Source organism: Rhodnius prolixus, unplaced genomic scaffold (genome assembly GCF_049639745.1).
Source record: "Rhodnius prolixus isolate KJV_2025 unplaced genomic scaffold, Rpr scaffold_3, whole genome shotgun sequence".
In the NCBI taxonomy this organism is placed as follows: domain Eukaryota; kingdom Metazoa; phylum Arthropoda; class Insecta; order Hemiptera; family Reduviidae; genus Rhodnius; species Rhodnius prolixus.
Window position 1 is genome coordinate 2,534,703 of NW_027411603.1, and position 24,887 is coordinate 2,559,589.

Consider the following 24,887-nt stretch of genomic DNA (forward strand, 5'->3'; position numbering starts at 1 on the left):
TCTAAAACTAACGGATAGAAACGGTTCATATTCTACACTTTTATAGTGATTGATATTGTTTTTAAATGTATAGGTTCTTGTATCAATCGGTTAAAATGGGAGTGAGATATTGAGAGTTGAAATTTGGTGGTTTTGCAAAAGGTGAAAACTGTTAATGCTAATATCTATAAAACTAACGGATAGAAGCGGTTCATATTGTACACTTTTATAGTGAATGATATTGTGCATAAATGTATAGATTCTTGTATCAACCGGTTAAAATGGGAGTGAGGTGTTGATAGTTGAATTTTGCTGGTTTTGTAAACGGTGAAAACTGTTAATGCTAATATCTATAAAACTAACGAATAGAAGCGGTTCATATTGTACACTTTTATAGTGAATGATATTGTGTTTAAATGTATAGGTTCTTGTATCAATCGGTTAAAATGGGAGTGAGATATTGAGAGTTGAAATTTGGTGGTTTTGGCAGCGGTGAAAACTGTTAATGCTAATATCTATAAAACTAACGGATAGAAGCGGTTCATATTGTACACTTTTATAGTGAATGATATTGTGCATAAATGTATAGATTCTTGTATCAATCGGTTAAAATGGGAGTGAGATATTGAGAGTTGAAATTTGATGGTTTTGGCTACGGTGAAAACTGTTAATGCTAATATCTCCAAAACTAACGGATAGAAGCGGTTCATACTGTACACTTTTATAGTGAATGATATTGTGCATAAATGTATAGATTCTTGTATCAATCGGTTAAAATGGGAGTGAGGTATTGATAGTTGAATTTTGCTGGTTTTGTAAACGGTGAAAACTGTTAATGCTAATATCTATAAAACTAACGAATAGAAGCGGTTCATATTGTACACTTTTATAGTGAATGATATTGTGTTTAAATGTATAGGTTCTTGTATCAATCATTTGAAATAGGAGTGAGATATTGAGAGTTGAATTTTGCTGATTTTGTAAACAGTAAAAACTTTAAATGCTAATATCTCCAAAACTAACGGATAGAAGCGGTTCATATTGTACACATTTATAGTGAATGATATTGTGTATAAATGTATAGATTCTTGTATCAATCGGTTGAAATGGGAGTGAGATATTGAGAGTTGAATTTTGGAGGTTTAGCAAAAGGTGAAAACTTTTAATGCTAATATCTCCAAAACTGACGGATAGAAGCGGTTCATATTGTACACATTTATAGTAAATGATATTGAGTATAAATGTATAGATTCTTGTATCAATCGGTTGAAATGGGAGTGAGATATTGAGAGTTGAATTTTGGTGGTTTAGCAAAAGGTGAAAACTTTTAATGCTAATATCTCCAAAACTAACGGATAGAAGCGGTTCATATTGTACACTTTTATAGTGAATGATATTGTGTTTAAATATATAGGTTCTAGTATCAATCGGTTAAAATGGGAGTGAGATATTGAGAGTTGAATTTTGGTGGTTTTGCAAAAGGTGAAAACTGTTAATGCTAATATCTATAAAACTAACGGATAGAAGCGGTTCATACTGTACACTTTTATAGTGAATGATATTGTGTATAAATGTATAGGTTCTTGTATCAATCGGTTGTAATGGGAGTGAGATATTGAGAGTTTAAATTTGGTGGTTTTGCAAACGTTAAAACTTTAATTGCTAATATCTCTAAAACTAACGGATAGAAACGGTTCATATTCTACACTTTTATAGTGATTGATATTGTGTTTAAATGTATAGGTTCTTGTATCAATCGGTTAAAATGGGAGTGAGATATTGAGAGTTGAAATTTGGTGGTTTTGCAAAAGGTGAAAACTGTTAATGCTAATATCTATAAAACTAACGGATAGAAGCGGTTCATATTGTACACTTTTATAGTGAATGATATTGTGCATAAATGTATAGATTCTTGTATCAACCGGTTAAAATGGGAGTGAGGTATTGATAGTTGAATTTTGCTGGTTTTGTAAACGGTGAAAACTGTTAATGCTAATATCTATAAAACTAACGAATAGAAGCGGTTCATATTGTACACTTTTATAGTGAATGATATTGTGTTTAAATGTATAGGTTCTTGTATCAATCGGTTAAAATGGGAGTGAGATATTAAGAGTTGAAATTTGGTGGTTTTGGCAGCGGTGAAAACTGTTAATGCTAATATCTATAAAACTAACGGATAGAAGCGGTTCATATTGTACACTTTTATAGTGAATGATATTGTGCATAAATGTATAGATTCTTGTATCAATCGGTTAAAATGGGAGTGAGATATTGAGAGTTGAAATTTGATGGTTTTGGCTACGGTGAAAATTGTTAATGCTAATATCTATAAAACTAACGGATAGAAGCGGTTCATACTGTACACTTTTATAGTGAATGATATTGTGTATAAATGTATAGGTTCTTGTATCAATCGGTTGTAATGGGAGTGAGATATTGAGAGTTTGAATTTGGTGGTTTTGCAAACGTTAAAACTTTAAATGCTAATATCTCTAAAACTAACGGATAGAAACGGTTCATATTCTACACATTTATAGTGAATGATATTGTGTATAAATGTATAGATTCTTGTATCAATCATTTGAAATAGGAGTGAGATACTGAGAGTTGAATTTTGGTGGTTTTGCAAAAGGTGAAAAATTTTAATGCTAATATCTCCAAAACTAACGGATAGAAGCGGTTCATACTGTACACTTTTATAGTGAATGATATTGTGCATAAATGTATAGATTCTTGTATCAATCGGTTAAAATGGGAGTGAGGTATTGATAGTTGAATTTTGCTGGTTTTGTAAACGGTGAAAACTTTTAATGCTAATATCTCCAAAACTAACGGATAGAAGCGGTTCATATTGTACACTTTTATAGTGAATGATATTGTGCATAAATGTATAGATTCTTGTATCAATCGGTTAAAATGGGAGTGAGATATTGAGAGTTGAAATTTGATGGTTTTGGCTACGGTGAAAACTGTTAATGCTAATATCTATAAAACTAACGGATAGAAGCGGTTCATACTGTACACTTTTATAGTGAATGATATTGTGTATAAATGTATAGGTTCTTGTATCAATCGGTTGTAATGGGAGTGAGATATTGAGAGTTTAAATTTGGTGGTTTTGCAAACGTTAAAACTTTAAATGCTAATATCTCTAAAACTAACGGATAGAAACGGATCATATTCTACACATTTATAGTGAATGATATTGTGTATAAATGTATAGATTCTTGTATCAATCATTTGAAATAGGAGTGAGATACTGAGAGTTGAATTTTGGTGGTTTTGCAAAAGGTGAAAAATTTTAATGCTAATATCTCCAAAACTAACGGATAGAAGCGGTTCATACTGTACACTTTTATAGTGAATGATATTGTGCATAAATGTATAGATTCTTGTATCAATCGGTTAAAATGGGAGTGAGGTATTGATAGTTGAATTTTGCTGGTTTTGTAAACGGTGAAAACTGTTAATGCTAATATCTATAAAACTAACGAATAGAAGCGGTTCATATTGTACACTTTTATAGTGAATGATATTGTGTTTAAATGTATAGGTTCTTGTATCAATCATTTGAAATAGGAGTGAGATATTGAGAGTTGAATTTTGCTGATTTTGTAAACAGTAAAAACTTTAAATGCTAATATCTCCAAAACTAACGGATAGAAGCGGTTCATATTGTACACATTTATAGTGAATGATATTGTGTATAAATGTATAGATTCTTGTATCAATCGGTTGAAATGGGAGTGAGATATTGAGAGTTGAATTTTGGAGGTTTAGCAAAAGGTGAAAACTTTTAATGCTAATATCTCCAAAACTAACGGATAGAAGCGGTTCATATTGTACACATTTATAGTGAATGATATTGTGTATAAATGTATAGATTCTTGTATCAATCGGTTGAAATGGGAGTGAGATATTGAGAGTTGAATTTTGGTGGTTTAGCAAAAGGTGAAAACTTTTAATGCTAATATCTCCAAAACTAACGGATAGAAGCGGTTCATATTGTACACTTTTATAGTGAATGATATTGTGTTTAAATATATAGGTTCTAGTATCAATCGGTTAAAATGGGAGTGAGATATTGAGAGTTGAAATTTGGTGGTTTTGGCAGCGGTGAAAACTGTTAATGCTAATATCTATAAAACTAACGGATAGAAGCGGTTCATATTGTACACTTTTATAGTGAATGATATTGTGCATAAATGTATAGATTCTTGTATCAATCGGTTAAAATGGGAGTGAGATATTGAGAGTTGAAATTTGATGGTTTTGGCTACGGTGAAAACTGTTAATGCTAATATCTCCAAAACTAACGGATAGAAGCGGTTCATACTGTACACTTTTATAGTGAATGATATTGTGCATAAATGTATAGATTCTTGTATCAATCGGTTAAAATGGGAGTGAGGTATTGATAGTTGAATTTTGCTGGTTTTGTAAACGGTGAAAACTGTTAATGCTAATATCTATAAAACTAACGAATAGAAGCGGTTCATATTGTACACTTTTATAGTGAATGATATTGTGTTTAAATGTATAGGTTCTTGTATCAATCATTTGAAATAGGAGTGAGATATTGAGAGTTGAATTTTGCTGATTTTGTAAACAGTAAAAACTTTAAATGCTAATATCTCCAAAACTAACGGATAGAAGCGGTTCATATTGTACACATTTATAGTGAATGATATTGTGTATAAATGTATAGATTCTTGTATCAATCGGTTGAAATGGGAGTGAGATATTGAGAGTTGAATTTTGGAGGTTTAGCAAAAGGTGAAAACTTTTAATGCTAATATCTCCAAAACTAACGGATAGAAGCGGTTCATATTGTACACATTTATAGTGAATGATATTGTGTATAAATGTATAGATTCTTGTATCAATCGGTTGAAATGGGAGTGAGATATTGAGAGTTGAATTTTGGTGGTTTAGCAAAAGGTGAAAACTTTTAATGCTAATATCTCCAAAACTAACGGATAGAAGCGGTTCATATTGTACACTTTTATAGTGAATGATATTGTGCATAAATGTATAGATTCTTGTATCAATCGGTTAAAATGGGAGTGAGGTATTGATAGTTGAATTTTGCTGGTTTTGTAAACGGTGAAAACTGTTAATGCTAATATCTATAAAACTAACGAATAGAAGCGGTTCATATTGTACACTTTTATAGTGAATGATATTGTGTTTAAATGTATAGGTTCTTGTATCAATCATTTGAAATAGGAGTGAGATATTGAGAGTTGAATTTTGCTGATTTTGTAAACAGTAAAAACTTTAAATGCTAATATCTCCAAAACTAACTGATAGAAGCGGTTCATATTGTACAGATTTATAGTGAATGATATTGTGTATAAATGTATAGATTCTTGTATCAATCGGTTGAAATGGGAGTGAGATATTGAGAGTTGAATTTTGGAGGTTTAGCAAAAGGTGAAAACTTTTAATGCTAATATCTCCAAAACTAACGGATAGAAGCGGTTCATATTGTACACATTTATAGTGAATGATATTGTGTATAAATGTATAGATTCTTGTATCAATCGGTTGAAATGGGAGTGAGATATTGAGAGTTGAATTTTGGTGGTTTAGCAAAAGGTGAAAACTTTTAATGCTAATATCTCCAAAACTAACGGATAGAAGCGGTTCATATTGTACACTTTTATAGTGAATGATATTGTGTATAAATGTATAGGTTCTTGTATCAATCGGTTGTAATGGGAGTGAGATATTGAGAGTTTAAATTTGGTGGTTTTGCAAACGTTAAAACTTTAAATGCTAATATCTCTAAAACTAACGGATAGAAACGGATCATATTCTACACATTTATAGTGAATGATATTGTGTATAAATGTATAGATTCTTGTATCAATCATTTGAAATAGGAGTGAGATACTGAGAGTTGAATTTTGGTGGTTTTGCAAAAGGTGAAAAATTTTAATGCTAATATCTATAAAACTAACGAATAGAAGCGGTTCATATTGTACACTTTTATAGTGAATGATATTGTGTTTAAATGTATAGGTTCTTGTATCAATCATTTGAAATAGGAGTGAGATATTGAGAGTTGAATTTTGCTGATTTTGTAAACAGTAAAAACTTTAAATGCTAATATCTCCAAAACTAACGGATAGAAGCGGTTCATATTGTACACATTTATAGTGAATGATATTGTGTATAAATGTATAGATTCTTGTATCAATCGGTTGAAATGGGAGTGAGATATTGAGAGTTGAATTTTGGAGGTTTAGCAAAAGGTGAAAACTTTTAATGCTAATATCTCCAAAACTAACGGATAGAAGCGGTTCATATTGTACACATTTATAGTGAATGATATTGTGTATAAATGTATAGATTCTTGTATCAATCGGTTGAAATGGGAGTGAGATATTGAGAGTTGAATTTTGGTGGTTTAGCAAAAGGTGAAAACTTTTAATGCTAATATCTCCAAAACTAACGGATAGAAGCGGTTCATATTGTACACTTTTATAGTGAATGATATTGTGTTTAAATATATAGGTTCTAGTATCAATCGGTTAAAATGGGAGTGAGATATTGAGAGTTGAAATTTGGTGGTTTTGGCAGCGGTGAAAACTGTTAATGCTAATATCTATAAAACTAACGGATAGAAGCGGTTCATATTGTACACTTTTATAGTGAATGATATTGTGCATAAATGTATAGATTCTTGTATCAATCGGTTAAAATGGGAGTGAGATATTGAGAGTTGAAATTTGATGGTTTTGGCTACGGTGAAAACTGTTAATGCTAATATCTCCAAAACTAACGGATAGAAGCGGTTCATACTGTACACTTTTATAGTGAATGATATTGTGCATAAATGTATAGATTCTTGTATCAATCGGTTAAAATGGGAGTGAGGTATTGATAGTTGAATTTTGCTGGTTTTGTAAACGGTGAAAACTGTTAATGCTAATATCTATAAAACTAACGAATAGAAGCGGTTCATATTGTACACTTTTATAGTGAATGATATTGTGTTTAAATGTATAGGTTCTTGTATCAATCATTTGAAATAGGAGTGAGATATTGAGAGTTGAATTTTGCTGATTTTGTAAACAGTAAAAACTTTAAATGCTAATATCTCCAAAACTAACGGATAGAAGCGGTTCATATTGTACACATTTATAGTGAATGATATTGTGTATAAATGTATAGATTCTTGTATCAATCGGTTGAAATGGGAGTGAGATATTGAGAGTTGAATTTTGGAGGTTTAGCAAAAGGTGAAAACTTTTAATGCTAATATCTCCAAAACTAACGGATAGAAGCGGTTCATATTGTACACATTTATAGTGAATGATATTGTGTATAAATGTATAGATTCTTGTATCAATCGGTTGAAATGGGAGTGAGATTTTGAGAGTTGAATTTTGGTGGTTTAGCAAAAGGTGAAAACTGTTAATGCTAATATCTCCAAAACTAACGAATAGAAGCGGTTCATATTGTACACTTTTATAGTGAATGATATTGTGTTTAAATGTATAGGTTCTTGTATCAATCATTTGAAATAGGAGTGAGATATTGAGAGTTGAATTTTGCTGATTTTGTAAACAGTAAAAACTTTAAATGCTAATATCTCCAAAACTAACTGATAGAAGCGGTTCATATTGTACAGATTTATAGTGAATGATATTGTGTATAAATGTATAGATTCTTGTATCAATCGGTTGAAATGGGAGTGAGATATTGAGAGTTGAATTTTGGAGGTTTAGCAAAAGGTGAAAACTTTTAATGCTAATATCTCCAAAACTAACGGATAGAAGCGGTTCATATTGTACACATTTATAGTGAATGATATTGTGTATAAATGTATAGATTCTTGTATCAATCGGTTGAAATGGGAGTGAGATATTGAGAGTTGAATTTTGGTGGTTTAGCAAAAGGTGAAAACTTTTAATGCTAATATCTCCAAAACTAACGGATAGAAGCGGTTCATATTGTACACTTTTATAGTGAATGATATTGTGTATAAATGTATAGGTTCTTGTATCAATCGGTTGTAATGGGAGTGAGATATTGAGAGTTTAAATTTGGTGGTTTTGCAAACGTTAAAACTTTAAATGCTAATATCTCTAAAACTAACGGATAGAAACGGATCATATTCTACACATTTATAGTGAATGATATTGTGTATAAATGTATAGATTCTTGTATCAATCATTTGAAATAGGAGTGAGATACTGAGAGTTGAATTTTGGTGGTTTTGCAAAAGGTGAAAAATTTTAATGCTAATATCTCCAAAACTAACGGATAGAAGCGGTTCATACTGTACACTTTTATAGTGAATGATATTGTGCATAAATGTATAGATTCTTGTATCAATCGGTTAAAATGGGAGTGAGGTATTGATAGTTGAATTTTGCTGGTTTTGTAAACGGTGAAAACTGTTAATGCTAATATCTATAAAACTAACGAATAGAAGCGGTTCATATTGTACACTTTTATAGTGAATGATATTGTGTTTAAATGTATAGGTTCTTGTATCAATCATTTGAAATAGGAGTGAGATATTGAGAGTTGAATTTTGCTGATTTTGTAAACAGTAAAAACTTTAAATGCTAATATCTCCAAAACTAACGGATAGAAGCGGTTCATATTGTACACATTTATAGTGAATGATATTGTGTATAAATGTATAGATTCTTGTATCAATCGGTTGAAATGGGAGTGAGATATTGAGAGTTGAATTTTGTATGTTTAGCAAAAGGTGAAAACTTTTAATGCTAATATCTCCAAAACTAACGGATAGAAGCGGTTCATATTGTACACATTTATAGTGAATGATATTGTGTATAAATGTATAGATTCTTGTATCAATCGGTTGAAATGGGAGTGAGATATTGAGAGTTGAATTTTGGTGGTTTAGCAAAAGGTGAAAACTTTTAATGCTAATATCTCCAAAACTAACGGATAGAAGCGGTTCATATTGTACACTTTTATAGTGAATGATATTGTGTTTAAATATATAGGTTCTAGTATCAATCGGTTAAAATGGGAGTGAGATATTGAGAGTTGAAATTTGGTGGTTTTGGCAGCGGTGAAAACTGTTAATGCTAATATCTATAAAACTAACGGATAGAAGCGGTTCATATTGTACACTTTTATAGTGAATGATATTGTGCATAAATGTATAGATTCTTGTATCAATCGGTTAAAATGGGAGTGAGATATTGAGAGTTGAAATTTGATGGTTTTGGCTACGGTGAAAACTGTTAATGCTAATATCTCCAAAACTAACGGATAGAAGCGGTTCATACTGTACACTTTTATAGTGAATGATATTGTGCATAAATGTATAGATTCTTGTATCAATCGGTTAAAATGGGAGTGAGGTATTGATAGTTGAATTTTGCTGGTTTTGTAAACGGTGAAAACTGTTAATGCTAATATCTATAAAACTAACGAATAGAAGCGGTTCATATTGTACACTTTTATAGTGAATGATATTGTGTTTAAATGTATAGGTTCTTGTATCAATCATTTGAAATAGGAGTGAGATATTGAGAGTTGAATTTTGCTGATTTTGTAAACAGTAAAAACTTTAAATGCTAATATCTCCAAAACTAACGGATAGAAGCGGTTCATATTGTACACATTTATAGTGAATGATATTGTGTATAAATGTATAGATTCTTGTATCAATCGGTTGAAATGGGAGTGAGATATTGAGAGTTGAATTTTGGAGGTTTAGCAAAAGGTGAAAACTTTTAATGCTAATATCTCCAAAACTAACGGATAGAAGCGGTTCATATTGTACACATTTATAGTGAATGATATTGTGTATAAATGTATAGATTCTTGTATCAATCGGTTGAAATGGGAGTGAGATATTGAGAGTTGAATTTTGGTGGTTTAGCAAAAGGTGAAAACTTTTAATGCTAATATCTCCAAAACTAACGGATAGAAGCGGTTCATATTGTACACTTTTATAGTGAATGATATTGTGCATAAATGTATAGATTCTTGTATCAACCGGTTAAAATGGGAGTGAGGTATTGAGAGTTGAAATTTGGTGGTTTTGGCAGCGGTGAAAACTGTTAATGCTAATATCTATAAAACTAACGGATAGAAGCGGTTCATATTGTACACTTTTATAGTGAATGATATTGTGTATAAATGTATAGGTTCTTGTATCAATCGGTTGTAATGGGAGTGAGATATTGAGAGTTTAAATTTGGTGGTTTTGCAAAAGGTGAAAACTGTTAATGCTAATATCTATAAAACTAACGGATAGAAGCGGTTCATACTGTACACTTTTATAGTGAATGATATTGTGTATAAATGTATAGGTTCTTGTATCAATCGGTTGTAATGGGAGTGAGATATTGAGAGTTTAAATTTGGTGGTTTTGCAAACGTTAAAACTTTAATTGCTAATATCTCTAAAACTAACGGATAGAAACGGTTCATATTCTACACTTTTATAGTGATTGATTTTGTGTTTAAATGTATAGGTTCTTGTATCAATCGGTTAAAATGGGAGTGAGATATTGAGAGTTGAAATTTGGTGGTTTTGCAAAAGGTGAAAACTGTTAATGCTAATATCTATAAAACTAACGGATAGAAGCGGTTCATATTGTACACTTTTATAGTGAATGATATTGTGCATAAATGTATAGATTCTTGTATCAACCGGTTAAAATGGGAGTGAGGTATTGATAGTTGAATTTTGCTGGTTTTGTAAACGGTGAAAACTGTTAATGCTAATATCTATAAAACTAACGGATAGAAGCGGTTCATATTGTACACTTTTATAGTGAATGATATTGTGCATAAATGTATAGATTCTTGTATCAATCGGTTAAAATGGGAGTGAGATATTGAGAGTTGAAATTTGATGGTTTTGGCTACGGTGAAAACTGTTAATGCTAATATCTATAAAACTAACGGATAGAAGCGGTTCATACTGTACACTTTTATAGTGAATGATATTGTGTATAAATGTATAGGTTCTTGTATCAATCGGTTGTAATGGGAGTGAGATATTGAGAGTTTAAATTTGGTGGTTTTGCAAACGTTAAAACTTTAAATGCTAATATCTCTAAAACTAACGGATAGAAACGGTTCATATTCTACACATTTATAGTGAATGATATTGTGTATAAATGTATAGATTCTTGTATCAATCATTTGAAATAGGAGTGAGATACTGAGAGTTGAATTTTGGTGGTTTTGCAAAAGGTGAAAAATTTTAATGCTAATATCTCCAAAACTAACGGATAGAAGCGGTTCATACTGTACACTTTTATAGTGAATGATATTGTGCATAAATGTATAGATTCTTGTATCAATCGGTTAAAATGGGAGTGAGGTATTGATAGTTGAATTTTGGTGGTTTTGTAAACGGTGAAAACTTTTAATGCTAATATCTCCAAAACTAACGGATAGATGGTTCATATTGTACACTTTTATAGTGAATGATATTGTGTTTAAATATATAGGTTCTAGTATCAATCGGTTAAAATGGGAGTGAGATATTGAGAGTTGAATTTTGGTGGTTTTGCAAAAGGTGAAAACTGTTAATGCTAATATCTATAAAACTAACGGATAGAAGCGGTTCATACTGTACACTTTTATAGTGAATGATATTGTGTATAAATGTATAGGTTCTTGTATCAATCGGTTGTAATGGGAGTGAGATATTGAGAGTTTAAATTTGGTGGTTTTGCAAACGTTAAAACTTTAATTGCTAATATCTCTAAAACTAACGGATAGAAACGGTTCATATTCTACACTTTTATAGTGATTGATATTGAGTTTGAATGTATAGGTTCTTGTATCAATCGGTTAAAATGGGAGTGAGATATTGAGAGTTGAAATTTGGTGGTTTTGCAAAAGGTGAAAACTGTTAATGCTAATATCTATAAAACTAACGGATAGAAGCGGTTCATTTTGTACACTTTTATAGTGAATGATATTGTGCATAAATGTATAGATTCTTGTATCAACCGGTTAAAATGGGAGTGAGGTATTGAATGTTGAATTTTGCTGGTTTTGTAAACGGTGAAAACTGTTAATGCTAATATCTATAAAACTAACGAATAGAAGCGGTTCATATTGTACTCATTTATAGTGAATGATATTGTGTTTAAATGTATTGGTTCTTGTATCAATCGGTTAAAATGGGAGTGAGATATTGAGAGTTGAAATTTGGTGGTTTTGGCAGCGGTGAAAACTGTTAATGCTAATATCTATAAAACTAACGGATAGAAGCGGTTCATATTGTACACTTTTATAGTGAATGATATTGTGCATAAATGTATAGATTCTTGTATCAATCGGTTAAAATGGGAGTGAGATATTGAGAGTTGAAATTTGATGGTTTTGGCAACGGTGAAAACTGTTAATGCTAATATCTATAAAACTAACGGATAGAAGCGGTTCATACTGTACACTTTTATAGTGAATGATATTGTGTATAAATTTATAGGTTCTTTTATCAATCGGTTGTAATGGGAGTGAGATATTGAGAGTTTAAATTTGGTGGTTTTGCAAACTTTAAAACTTTAAATGCTAATATCTCTAAAACTAACGGATAGAAACGGTTCATATTCTACACTTTTATAGTGAATGATATTGTGTATAAATGTATAGGTTCTTGTATCAATCATTTGAAATAGGAGTGAGATATTGAGAGTTGAATTTTGCTGATTTTGTAAACAGTAAAAACTTTAAATGGTAATATCTACAAAACTAACGGATAGACGCGGTTCATATTGTACACATTTATAGAGAATGATATTGTGTATAAATGTATAGATTCTTGTATCAATCGGTTGAAATGGGAGTGAGATATTGAGAGTTGAATTTTGGTGGTTTTGCAAAAGGTGAAAACTTTTAATGCTAATATCTCCAAGACTAACGGATAGAAGCGGTTCATATTGTACACTTTTATAGTGAACGATATTGTGTATAAATGTATAGATTCTTGTATCAATCGGTTAAAATGGGAGTGAGATATTGAGAGTTGAATTTTGGTGGTTTTGCATAAGGTGAAAATTTTAATGCTAATATCTCCAAAACTAACGGATAGAAGCGGTTCATATTGTACACTTTTATAGTGAATGATATTGTGTATAAATGTATAGATTCTTGTATCAATCGGTTGAAATGGGAGTGAGATATTGAGAGTTGAAATTTGGTGGTTTTGCAAACGTTAAAACTTTAAATGCTAATATCTCTAAAACTAACGGATAGAAACGGTTCATATTCTACACTTTTATAGTGAATGATATTGTGTATAAATGTATAGATTCTTGTATCAATCGGTTAAAATGGGAGTGAGGTATTGATAGTTGAATTTTGGTGGTTTTGCAAAAGGTGAAAACTGTTAATGCTAATATCTATAAAACTAACGGATAGAAGCGGTTCATACTGTACACTTTTATAGTGAATGATATTGCGAGTTGAATTTTGCTGATTTTGTAAACAGTAAAAACTTTAAATGCTTATATCTCCAAAACTAACGGATGGACGCGGTTCATATTGTACACATTTATAGTGAATGATATTGTGTATAAATGTATAGATTCTTGTATCAATCGGTTGAAATGGGAGTGAGATATTGAGAGTTGAATTTTGGTGGTTTTGCAAAAGGTGAAAACTTTTAATGCTAATATCTCCAAGACTAACGGATAGAAGCGGTTCATATTGTACACTTTTATAGTGAATGATATTGTGTATAAATGTATAGATTCTTGTATCAATCGGTTAAAATGGGAGTGAGATATTGAGAGTTGAATTTTGGTGGTTTTGCATAAGGTGAAAATTTTAATGCTAATATCTCCAAAACTAACGGATAGAAGCGGTTCATATTGTACACTTTTATAGTGAATGATATTGTGTATAAATGTATAGATTCTTGTATCAATCGGTTGAAATGGGAGTGAGATATTGAGAGTTGAAATTTGGTGGTTTTGCAAACGTTAAAACTTTAAATGCTAATATCTCTAAAACTAACGGATAGAAACGGTTCATATTCTACACTTTTATAGTGAATGATATTGTGTATAAATGTATAGATTCTTGTATCAATCGGTTAAAATGGGAGTGAGGTATTGAGAGTTGAAATTTGGTGGTTTTGGCAGCGGTGAAAACTGTTAATGCTAATATCTATAAAACTAACGGATAGAAGCGGTTCATATTGTACACTTTTATAGTGAATGATATTGTGCATTAATGTATAGATTCTTGTATCAATCGGTTAAAATGGGAGTGAGATATTGAGAGTTGAAATTTGATGGTTTTGGCAACGGTGAAAACTGTTAATGCTAATATCTATAAAACTAACGGATAGAAGCGGTTCATACTGTACACTTTTATAGTGAATGATATTGTGTATAAATGTATAGATTCTTGTATCAATCGGTTGAAATGGGAGTGAGATATTGAGAGTTGAATTTTGGTGGTTTTGCAAAGGGTGAAAACTTTTAATGCTAATATCTCCAAAACTAACGGATAGAAGCGGTTCATATTGTAAACTTTTATAGTGAATGATATTGTGTATAAATGTATAGATTCTTGTATCAATCGGTTGAAATGGGAGTGAGATATTGAGAGTTGAATTTTGGTGGTTTTGCAAAAGTTGAAAAATTTTAATGCTAATATCTCCAAAACTAACGGATAGAAGCGGTTCATATTGGACACTTTTATAGTGAATGATATTGTGTTTAAATGTATAGGTTCTTGTATCAATCGGTTAAAATGGGAGTGAGATATTGAGAGTTGAATTTTGGTGGTTTTGGCAGCGGTGAAAACTGTTAATGGTAATATCTATAAAACTAACGAATAGAAGCGGTTCATATTGTACACTTTTATAGTGAATGATATTGTGTATAAATGTATAGGTTCTTGTATCAATCGGTTGTAATGGGAGTGAGATATTGAGAGTTTAAATTTGGTGGTTTTGCAAACGTTAAAACTTTAATTGCTAATATCTCTAAAACTAACGGATAGAAACGGTTCATATTCTACACTTTTATAGTGAATGATATTGTGTATAAATGTATAGATTCTTGTATTAATCATTTGAAATAGGAGTGAGATATTGAGAGTTGAATTTTGCTGATTTTGTAAACAGTAAAAACTTTAAATGCTAATATCTCCAAAACTAACGGATAGAAGCGGTTCATATTGTACACTTTTATAGTGAATGATATTGTGTATAAATGTAAAGATTCTTTTATCAATTTGTTGAAATGGGAGTGAGATATTGAGAGTTGAAATTTGGTGGTTTTCCAAACGGTGAAAACTTTTAATGCTAATATCTCCTAAACTAAAGGGAAGAAACGGATCATATTGTACACTTTTATAGTGAATGATATTGTGTATAAATGTATTGATTCTTGTATATTGAGACTTGTAATTTATTAGTTTTGCAAACGGTGGAAAGTTTATCTGCTGTTATCTCAAAAACAAAATGATTGTGTTTTTAAAATTTCTTATTTTTTAGAAAACTCCTCCTCTTTTTGTAGCATTTAAAGGCTGGTTAAATTTATTCAGTTCGTCGAATTTCGAGGATTTTGGTCGTATGTATGTTAACAGCTGTTTTTCGTTGTGCTTTTTTTTTGTGGGGGGGCAAATTAGTGAAGCTCAAACTTTTCTGCTCTGCAAGTAACGAGGTTAATGTCTTTTAATAAAATGTTAATATCTTTGATGTAAACAAATCCGTGGTAGTTTGGTGAAGCTGTCCGTCACAGGGTGTTATTGCTTTGCAAATCCATTATCTCTTACACAGGAAGCTGTTAATTAGATCGTAGAATATTCATTGCTTCTGCACCTGCCTGTAGCAAGCTAAAGCTTGACTCTATTAACGCCTTGATTAGCTTTGATCTCCTCATGTACCAACAAGCAATCGTCTTCATTGTCACTCTTAAATTAGTTTTTATAGACCAATTAGTCAAACTAATTAAATGTTGTCTAATTTGTATTTTTCATTTCCTCTTTCTAAAGATACGAACAGTATTCCGTTTGGTTAAATTTTTGTTAAAAACTAGTGCTTTTCGTTTAAAAGTTACTGGCCAATATTCCTCAACTGGATAGTTGAACTTAACATAATCGATTTTCGAGCTTTTTTGTAGCCGATCGATTTTTTAAATTTTACAACCATTTCTTTTAACTATTTTTTGCTTATACAAGTGAGAATTTATATCGTTTTTAGCGGAAGCTTCTTACAGGAAATTTTCCATACGAATTGGGAATAAAATATTCTATGATGTAACCGAACGACATAGGCAAGGTCTACAAAGCTGTATTGAAGTATTGTGGTACTGGGTTCGATTCTCGGTCTAGGCCTTGGATTTTTTTTGTTTTTTTAACTATTGCCATGAAAGAACCTTTCTCCAATAAAGTGGCATTTATCTTTGTCGTAAAGCTAACATTCATTCGTTCATTGACTTTGATTGGAAGATGTTTTTGGACTAAGTAAAGTAATTGCCAATTTTTTCTGGCAGGCTTTAGATACGTATACCAAATTAGGTACCGTAGACGGAGGCGACTAGCAAACATACTTTACTATAAATTCCTCATATTAACGCATTAAATAGAATGCAAGGCCTAGACTAGTATCGCAATACATCTTAGCTTTGCGGGTCTAGCCTATAACCGCCTAACATACTTTACTATAAATTCCTCATATTAAATATTAAATAGAATGCAAGGCCTATACTAGTACCGCAATACATCTTAGCTTTGCGGGTCCAGCCTCTAACCGCCTAACATACTTTACTATAAATTCCTCATATTAACTATTAAATAGAATGCAAGGCCTAGACTAGTACCGCAATACATCTTAGCTTTGCGGGTCTAGCCTATAACCGCTCGGCTATCGTGGCGCCTAAATTTATGACAAAATAAATATTTGAAAAATTAATTTATATTAAATGAATAAAAATTCGAATACTTACCTTTCTTGCGGCTTGTCGATGTCTGCGTTGAAATTGGCAGCACAAACCACGATGTATGTCGCATTCACTGCTCATTGTACACTCCTCGCCTGAAACAGGTTGAAGTTCGTGTGATCGTGGCATGCTTCTATCTTAAAAAGGGGCATTTTGGTCACAATGTTAGTAAGTATTAAAGTTGTTTTGATATGCAGAGTTTGTTGTAAAAGTTATGTAATCTTTAACCTTGGAAACAGTTGTAAGAAATAGTCATGCGAGTGTTCGAAGTTTCTTTATTTAGAAAATAAAAACAAGAAAGGTTTTAATAACAAAGTGGCCCAAATGAACTCTGTTCTAAATTAATAAGAGTTAGGTAATGGGGAAATTAGGGCGAACAATCTATTGAACTTTGACATTACATGCTACAATAGCAGCATGGACCAGGGACACAAGACTCCCCAGGGGGAGTTCCCGTTCAGATTATAATAAGTACTTTGCCCCAAGGGGGGTCTTATAGTACAGATAGAGTGGATAGAGTGAACCCCCCCACAAACTCCGTGATATTTTACCATTCATCAGAAGGAGTTAGACCAGTGCATAGTGAGCTAGGTTGGTGCGCATGCGTGCGTGCGCTAATTGCTGATATTGAGCATGGTCATGCATCCCATTTTACCCCGGCCTCCTCCCTCGAACTTCCTGTATAATGAAACAACCACCTGGGGCTCCGCAATCTCAGTTCCAGTCACTAGATTATACTACATTATTCTAAACATTCTAAAAATTCACTCATTTTACTGGATCCTATTTTGTGAGTAATCGTATGACCTACTTACTGTATTGTTTGGGTGCGGTAAATGGTGGTTGACAGGTTTTAGCGCCGTCTCCAGTGTCAGAGCAGATCAGACCAGTATCACAGTCGGAGTGTCTTCGGCACAGCTCTCCCTGGCCAAGACCATATGGGAACAAGCATGATCCCACTGAAAAGAGAGATAAAAACCAACACATTAATGATGATTCACAACATTTAAAGGTTGTTCGTTGTACGTGCGCTTCCCAAGATTTGTGAAAATAGATTTTTGGTGACTCCAGAAAAATTAAGAAAATCTGGTGTTAACATTCACACCATTTTTACGAACTTAAAACACATTCTGTAACCGTCAATTATACTAAAATGTAACCTTATTGGGTACTAGTCTAGACCTTGCATTTTATTTAATGGTTAATATTAGAGAATTTATAGTAAAGTATGTTAGGCGGTTATAGGCTAGACCCGCAAAGCTAGGATGTATTGCGGTACTAGTCTAGACCTTGCATTTTATTTAATGGTTAATATTAGAGAATTTATAGTAAAGTATGTTAGGCGGTTATAGGCTAGACCCGCAAAGCTAATATGTATTGCGGTACTTGTCTAGGCTTTGGATTTTATTTAATGTGTTAATATGAGGAATTTATAGTAAAGTATGTTAGGCGGTTATAGGCTAGACCCGCAATGCTAAGATGTATTGCGATACTAGTCAAGACCTTGCCTTTTATTTAATGGTTAATATAAGGAATTTATAGTAATGTATTTTAGGCGGTTATAGGCTAGACCCGCAAAGCTAAGGTGTATTGCGGTACTAGTCTAGGCCTTGCATTTTATTTAATGTGTTAATATGAGGAATTTATAGTAAAGTATGTTTGCTAGTCGCCTCTGTCCACGGCACCTAATTTGGTAGTTGGACGTAAAGCCCGGCTGAAAAGTTATGGGTTGATTAAACGATAAAAAGTACGCAAATCAGCAAGTACCCAACATTTCATTCGTACTTCAGCTCATAATTTCAGCCAATTAGAAACGTTCGAAAAAGCTTATTTTTGTTTTATTCAAAATTTTATATTAATAATATAATTTAAGCCCATTTTATTACGGGCGGGCCAAAGAGGGCGTGGCGTGACATACGGGTAGGCGTGGCTTAATAAACAGTTCTAGCTTCTGATTGGTGAAAAGTCGAATTACAAATTTTCTGCCTTTTTTTTTGAGTCACTATACATAACACAGAAATATACGCTCACTGACAGTGCGAGTGTGTGTGTGTGACGTCACAGTATCATTATTACGTTATCACACTGAAGCCTCAACTATTTTTTTTTAAAGAATAAAGTCTTAATTTTAAGAAATTTTTATTGCGTAACTTATGGTAAGAGTCAAGTGAGTGTATTTCAGTTGAATATTTCTACTTCCGGACGAACAGCTTCGAGATGATCGTAATACTTCCTGTAACTCTCTTTGTTAGAGAAAGAAGACGTAAAAAAAAAACAAAAACCCAAGTTTACTATCTTTATCAGATAAATTTCCCAAAGAGCCGACTAGAGATAATGCTACAGGGCTTAATGGAAATGGTACAGTTTTCATTAATGCATGATAATGGGAAAGTTTTAGTGTGGGTGAGTGGGGGGCGGGGCATTTTCCTCGCGCGTGGGCGTATTTAATGGGCAAGTTGCTACATGTGTTTAGAGACCCAGCTGGGAAATTAAATGAACTTTGGCCGGGATAAGAAAACGCCTGAATCAGGATTAAATTTTCATGGCGCCAGAATTATGTAACTCCTAATTAACTCTACATTTAATGCTATTAATAAAATATCAGGAGTAGACCATCTAACGACTTACATAGATAATTTACTGTATTTAGTGTTTCAATATACACCTTTCAGGGATTCTGTGCTGTACGATCTTTTGATAAATCAATGACGCTGTTATTGGCGTATCTGATTTCGTTCTTTGCGATAATGAGAGGTGCATAAAACAGAGGGTACCAGATTTGATTGAAAAGTGGGCTAATCATGTTCTTTCGCTCGATGTCGATAGGGGCCGCCCGTTCATTCTGGCTATAGTCGCTTGTACAGAGATATCAGTTTATTGGGCCTAAATGAGGATTATATTTTATTATACTTGCGCTTTAGTCAAACTCAGGATGGTCAGCCAGATTCGAATATCGAGAGTTGCAAGGCATTGAGAATCAGGTCTAAAAATTGGTTAAAACAAGAGATATTACATCCAGTAATCGGTGTAATTGTACCATGGAATTGTTATAGCGGAAGCTGGTCTGCGAAGTAACTGAGAATTTTGTGTGACAGATATAAAAACTGCCTTTAAAGAGACAACATGGAAAACATTATTTAGAATTAGTATTTGTGAACAAATTACCTCACGAATTTTTGTACGAAGGTTTTTGTTGTTATTGCAAATTAAACAGGGAAGCCCTGAAGAGAGGAGTCTTCAGGAAGCAGTGTAACCGGAAATCTCATTTCACCTTTATTACCCATCATTCCCCTAGTACGCCCACACTTTTATTACCATTACAATACGTGTACATAAAATGCACACAGACAAACTGTCCGCCAAATACAATTCTGTCGCATCTCACACCGGATATGTGCAACATAATAACTTTCAGAAGTTAATTATAAGAGCTTTTAATTAGTTAAAACCAAACTAGTTTTCCTGTTTGCAGCTGACTAGAGCGGAAGTAAATCAAGCTACAAGCTTGTAGGCGGAAATAACACGAGTGTACATCGAGGAATATTCGGATTACGATGCAAATTAGGGTTTTGCTTAAATTTTTATTTTTCTCTTGTTTCGGAAAACACTCACTCGACTTCCTGTAGCAAATAATCTCCAAAATTTTAACCTACAAATTTTTTCTCTAAAAAAAATCTCACAAAAAATTGGTTGTCGTATTTAAATGAAATCTTAACGTGCGTGGGATGTCCCTCAATTTTAAATATGACTTACGATTGTAAAACTATTGCTGATAACTGTGATGACATTCTAAGCAAATGGGCTAATCACTTACAAAGTAAAGACATTGAAAGGATCCTTAATTCGAGATATAATAACAGTTATAAATTGATGGCTTCATTTATTGGTGGCGAACAATACCTTAAATACAATTGCAATCTCAAATATATTAGAATTGTCGCCAATTGGACCAATTCCTAGAAAGATACATTGATAAAAATATCAGCGAGGAAGAAAATTCAGTAAATCTGTTAATGATTAATGATTTGAACAAACTGAAATCTATAGCATTCTTTATGCTGGCTGTTATTAAAAGAAGGGATTTTGCGTTGTTATTTTATTTTACTTAATTTATGTTTCCTTAAAATGTATACTTTAATTTATTTGGTGTTATTTATTTATTTTTAATTAATTTATTTTCAAAAGGAGTTTATTATTTAACTAATTATTCTCATTTTCATTTATTTCTTTTATTTGTAATAAAATGGATGTTAAAAAAAATGTACGAAGCTGACTCCCTGTAATATGTAATATGCATAAATACATTATTATTATTATTATTATTATTATTATTATTATTATTATTATTATTATTAGAAAACACCCTTTCAAAAAACCACTTCTTGTGACTTGGAGTACTTTAAAGCAGATACTTCCGGTGGAAAGTAAAATTTGACGTAATAGTAAAAAGAAATACTTGTCTGGCCAAATGGTATTGTGCCAGTAAAGTAGTCTCTCTTCGCTTGCAATCTTCTCCAGCCAATCAAAGAAAGCCTAGAATGCCCAACTAGATTATTGTAACTTCCGCAAAAGTCCTCGCCTAAGTAGTTTCCCTTAACTCGATTTTACTTTAAAACTTTTCCCACTTTTTCCTTATTTACTGGAGCCAATTAGTAAAGCCAAATTGGATTCTAAGAATTGTACAGTAGAATTCAACTTACTTCCGTCTACGTCAACACAAACCGATCCTGGACAGCAGTGTTCATTGGCCGTGCACCGTTTGCCGTAGCAAGGTCCTTCCATTTCTGCCTCTTGTAATTCTTGCAGAGTCTCCATGGCACCATTGTTCTGTGAACAGAGATTCATTGTTATTTTTCCCCCCCCCCTGAAGATTAGAATTTCAAATCGTATTAGATCATACAAGGTGGATGCTGTTCCCAAGGTTTAGAAGTCTATTATGGCGACCTAATTCAATTCTAGAAGGAGAAACCGCCCCACTTTTTTTTTTTTGACCAAAGTTATTATTAAAGTTGCTAGGCGCCACGTTGGCCGAGCGGTTGTACCAAAAGTTCCTGTAGTAAAAGGGAGTAATAAAAGTAAAAAATAAATAAATGTTGTTTAATAAAAGTCTCAGACCAACTACGTGAACATGAGGACTAGGAATGTTGGTAAGAATGGCTAAGCATTGCTGGAGGAAAAACTTTTCCACAATAAACTGGAAGAAATGAGCCATTTCTCCAGGTGTGCTTATCATTATAGGAGCTCATAAATTTAAGAGACGTAGACTGCGTTGGAACAGTCTTAGGCTGCAATCTACGATGAAATATTCTTTCATCAAGGACGTTATTTTATGTCACAGAGAGAGAGGTAGTTAGAGGGGGTGGGGGAGATAGATTGAGTACGAGAAATAGAAGATAATGTTCTCAATTTTGGATGATTACTTTTCAACCGTGAATTCCACGCGTCATGATAACATCAGAGCTCATCCCCTTCTCTCACTTCCTCTTGCTGATCGCTGACGGAAGTATTGTTGTAATTGTTGGAAGGAAATAAACAAATTCAACAGTTTAAAGTAAGGATTTAATGTAATAACCATGTAGCGTCATAAGCGTTTAGTTGGCACTACTTGCTCAGATAAATTTGATCCCTCAAGAACCGGGACAATAATTTAACCTCAACACACTGCTGTACTGCAAATCAAGAACTGAAAAGTTCAATTAATTGGGTCACCGCTTATGGATAAGCCCAATTCCACGAGAACTGCCGAGTTTTCTGTTAAAAAGTAGGGCGTCATTAATGCTACTCTCTATAGTGTATATATCCGGAGATTTCAGAAAAGTCATTTCCGAGAAGGCCGTTGTGTAAAGATCTACTTCCGGTTGATGCCACGTTAGCCGAGCCAAGGTGAGGTGAGATCCGCAAAGCTAAGATGTATTGCGGTACTAGTCTAAGCATTGGATTTTATTAAAACTGTCCGGTATGACAGTTGTATAAGGGTTGATCGTCAAAAACTGCACGAAAAAGCGTAACGTTGAAAAACACTCAACTTTGATAATTTTTATCTCTTTTTTAATAGTTAATATGAGGAATTTATAGTAAAGTATGTTAGGCGTTTCTAGGCTAGACCCGCAAAGCTAAGATGTATTGCGGTACTAGTCTAGGCCTTGCATTTTATTTAATGGTTAATATGAGGAATTTATAGTAAATATGTTTGCTAGTCGCTTCCATCTATGACATCTAATTTGGTAGATGGACGAAAAGCCCACCTGGAAAAAAAAAATTATCTATTTAGGACATGCAAGGAAGGCCTGACTGTTTTTCTTCTACTTGTTTTTCAACAACGTACTTAAACCTAAGCTGGGTCAAAGGTATCGTTTACTTAAGCTTCCCCTTTCGTCCTAACAAAGTATAGGATTTCCATTTTCAGGGATGAAGGATGAACTGAATCCGCTTATGCAGTATTTTAAATTCTCTTTTTTAATTCTTTTTTTCACGGCAGGAAGCAAAAAAGTAGACTTATTTCCTTTTGCGTTATTTTAAAAAATTAAAAGGTTTTTTTTAATAATTCAATATAGATTTAAAACTTTTAATTTAGTCCAGTTTTTTGAGTTTCCATCTTTAATTTTCTTTTTAATTAACTTTTCTTTACTCAAACTGAAATTTCCACGAGGATGAAAATAGAATACGATGAGCTTGGGAAAATAAGGAAAACTCAGAACGGTTTTTTGATTATGAGAAACAGTTTATGGTAATCTCTTGAATAGTTTATAAAACGGGCTGCAGAGTGGGTTGAGATGATGGTTTAATCAGAAATAAATATTAAGGCGATAACATCCTACTAGGAGCTTAAGTTATTCTGGAATATTGTTGCTTATAAAATAACTTCTAGAGTTAAGCTTAATTAATAACTTAAGCGATTTTTAGTGAGAGAGAAAGCGGGCGCATTTATACATCTGACTCGACTCGATAGTGGGAGGTTTCGAGTAAATGTCAGGTGTCTTAAAGGAAGAACACGGACTTGGATTATTTTAGGGTTTTAGGAACTATTAAGGCACTGTTACTATCAATGTCACTTCACAATCTTGGCCTACTTGATGGTGCCTTCTTTTTTTTTAGGTTATACAGCAAAAATAAAGCGTTAAAGAGGGACTTCCGGTTTAGGGATTTTCTTATCGCTAGCTTACAATCCAGTTTCCGGTGGGGTCTAATCAAAATTTGAAGTTACAGCTTCCTGTGATTGCCAGTTCTGGACACATTTTCATTTTCTAAAAATCAAATTTTCAGACCCAGGGAGCCGTAGAACGGATATTTCCGGTAAAAAGAAAACTCGAGTAAACATTTATTAAGGAGGCACTTTTGTTCAACCGATTTCCTGTAATTTTGGAACTTTAATACAGTTAGATAGGACTTCTGGCAACTTTAATAAGTAAAGTAATTGCGTTTTTTTTTTCAGACGGGCTTTACGTCCATCTTATTAGGTGTCATGGAGGGAGGCGACTAGCAAACATACTTTACTATAAATTCCTCATATTAACCATTAAATAAAATGCAAGACCTATACTACTACAGCAATACATCTTAGCTTTGCGGGTCTAGCCTATAACCGCCTATCATACTTTACTATTAAATTCCTCATATTAACACATTAAATAAAATGCAAGGCTTAGACTAGTACCGCAATACATCTTAGCTTTGCGGGTCTAGCCTATAACCGCCAAACATACTTTACTACAAAATTCCTCATATTAACCATTAAATAGAATGCAAGGCCTAGACTACTACAGCAATACATCTTAGCTTTGCGGGTCTAGCCTATAACCGCCTATCATACTTTACTATTAAATTCCTCATATTAACACATTAAATAAAATGCAAGGCTTAGACTAGTACCGCAATACATCTTAGCTTTGCGGGTCTAGCCTATAACCGCCAAACATACTTTACTACAAAATTCCTCATATTAACCATTAAATAAAATGCAAGACCTATACTACTACAGCAA

The 24,887-nt window shown here is 32.7% G+C and overlaps 2 protein-coding genes across 3 annotated transcripts in view; one reads left to right on the forward strand and one right to left on the reverse strand.

Moving 5' to 3' along the window:
• Positions 1-24,887, reverse strand: part of spab (space blanket) — a 68,025-nt gene that overhangs the window by 8,639 nt on the left and 34,499 nt on the right. The window contains exons 3-5 of the mRNA XM_074125300.1: positions 21,607-21,733; positions 17,722-17,865; positions 16,913-17,001 (exon numbers count right to left, since the gene is read on the reverse strand). Coding sequence (XP_073981401.1) covers positions 16,913-17,001; positions 17,722-17,865; positions 21,607-21,733 — 360 coding nt within the window. The remainder of the gene's footprint in view (positions 1-16,912; positions 17,002-17,721; positions 17,866-21,606; positions 21,734-24,887) is intronic.
• LOC141452848 (pro-neuropeptide Y-like) overlaps positions 1-24,887 on the forward strand; it is a 180,390-nt gene that overhangs the window by 4,815 nt on the left and 150,688 nt on the right. The gene's annotated exons all lie outside the window — the stretch shown is intronic.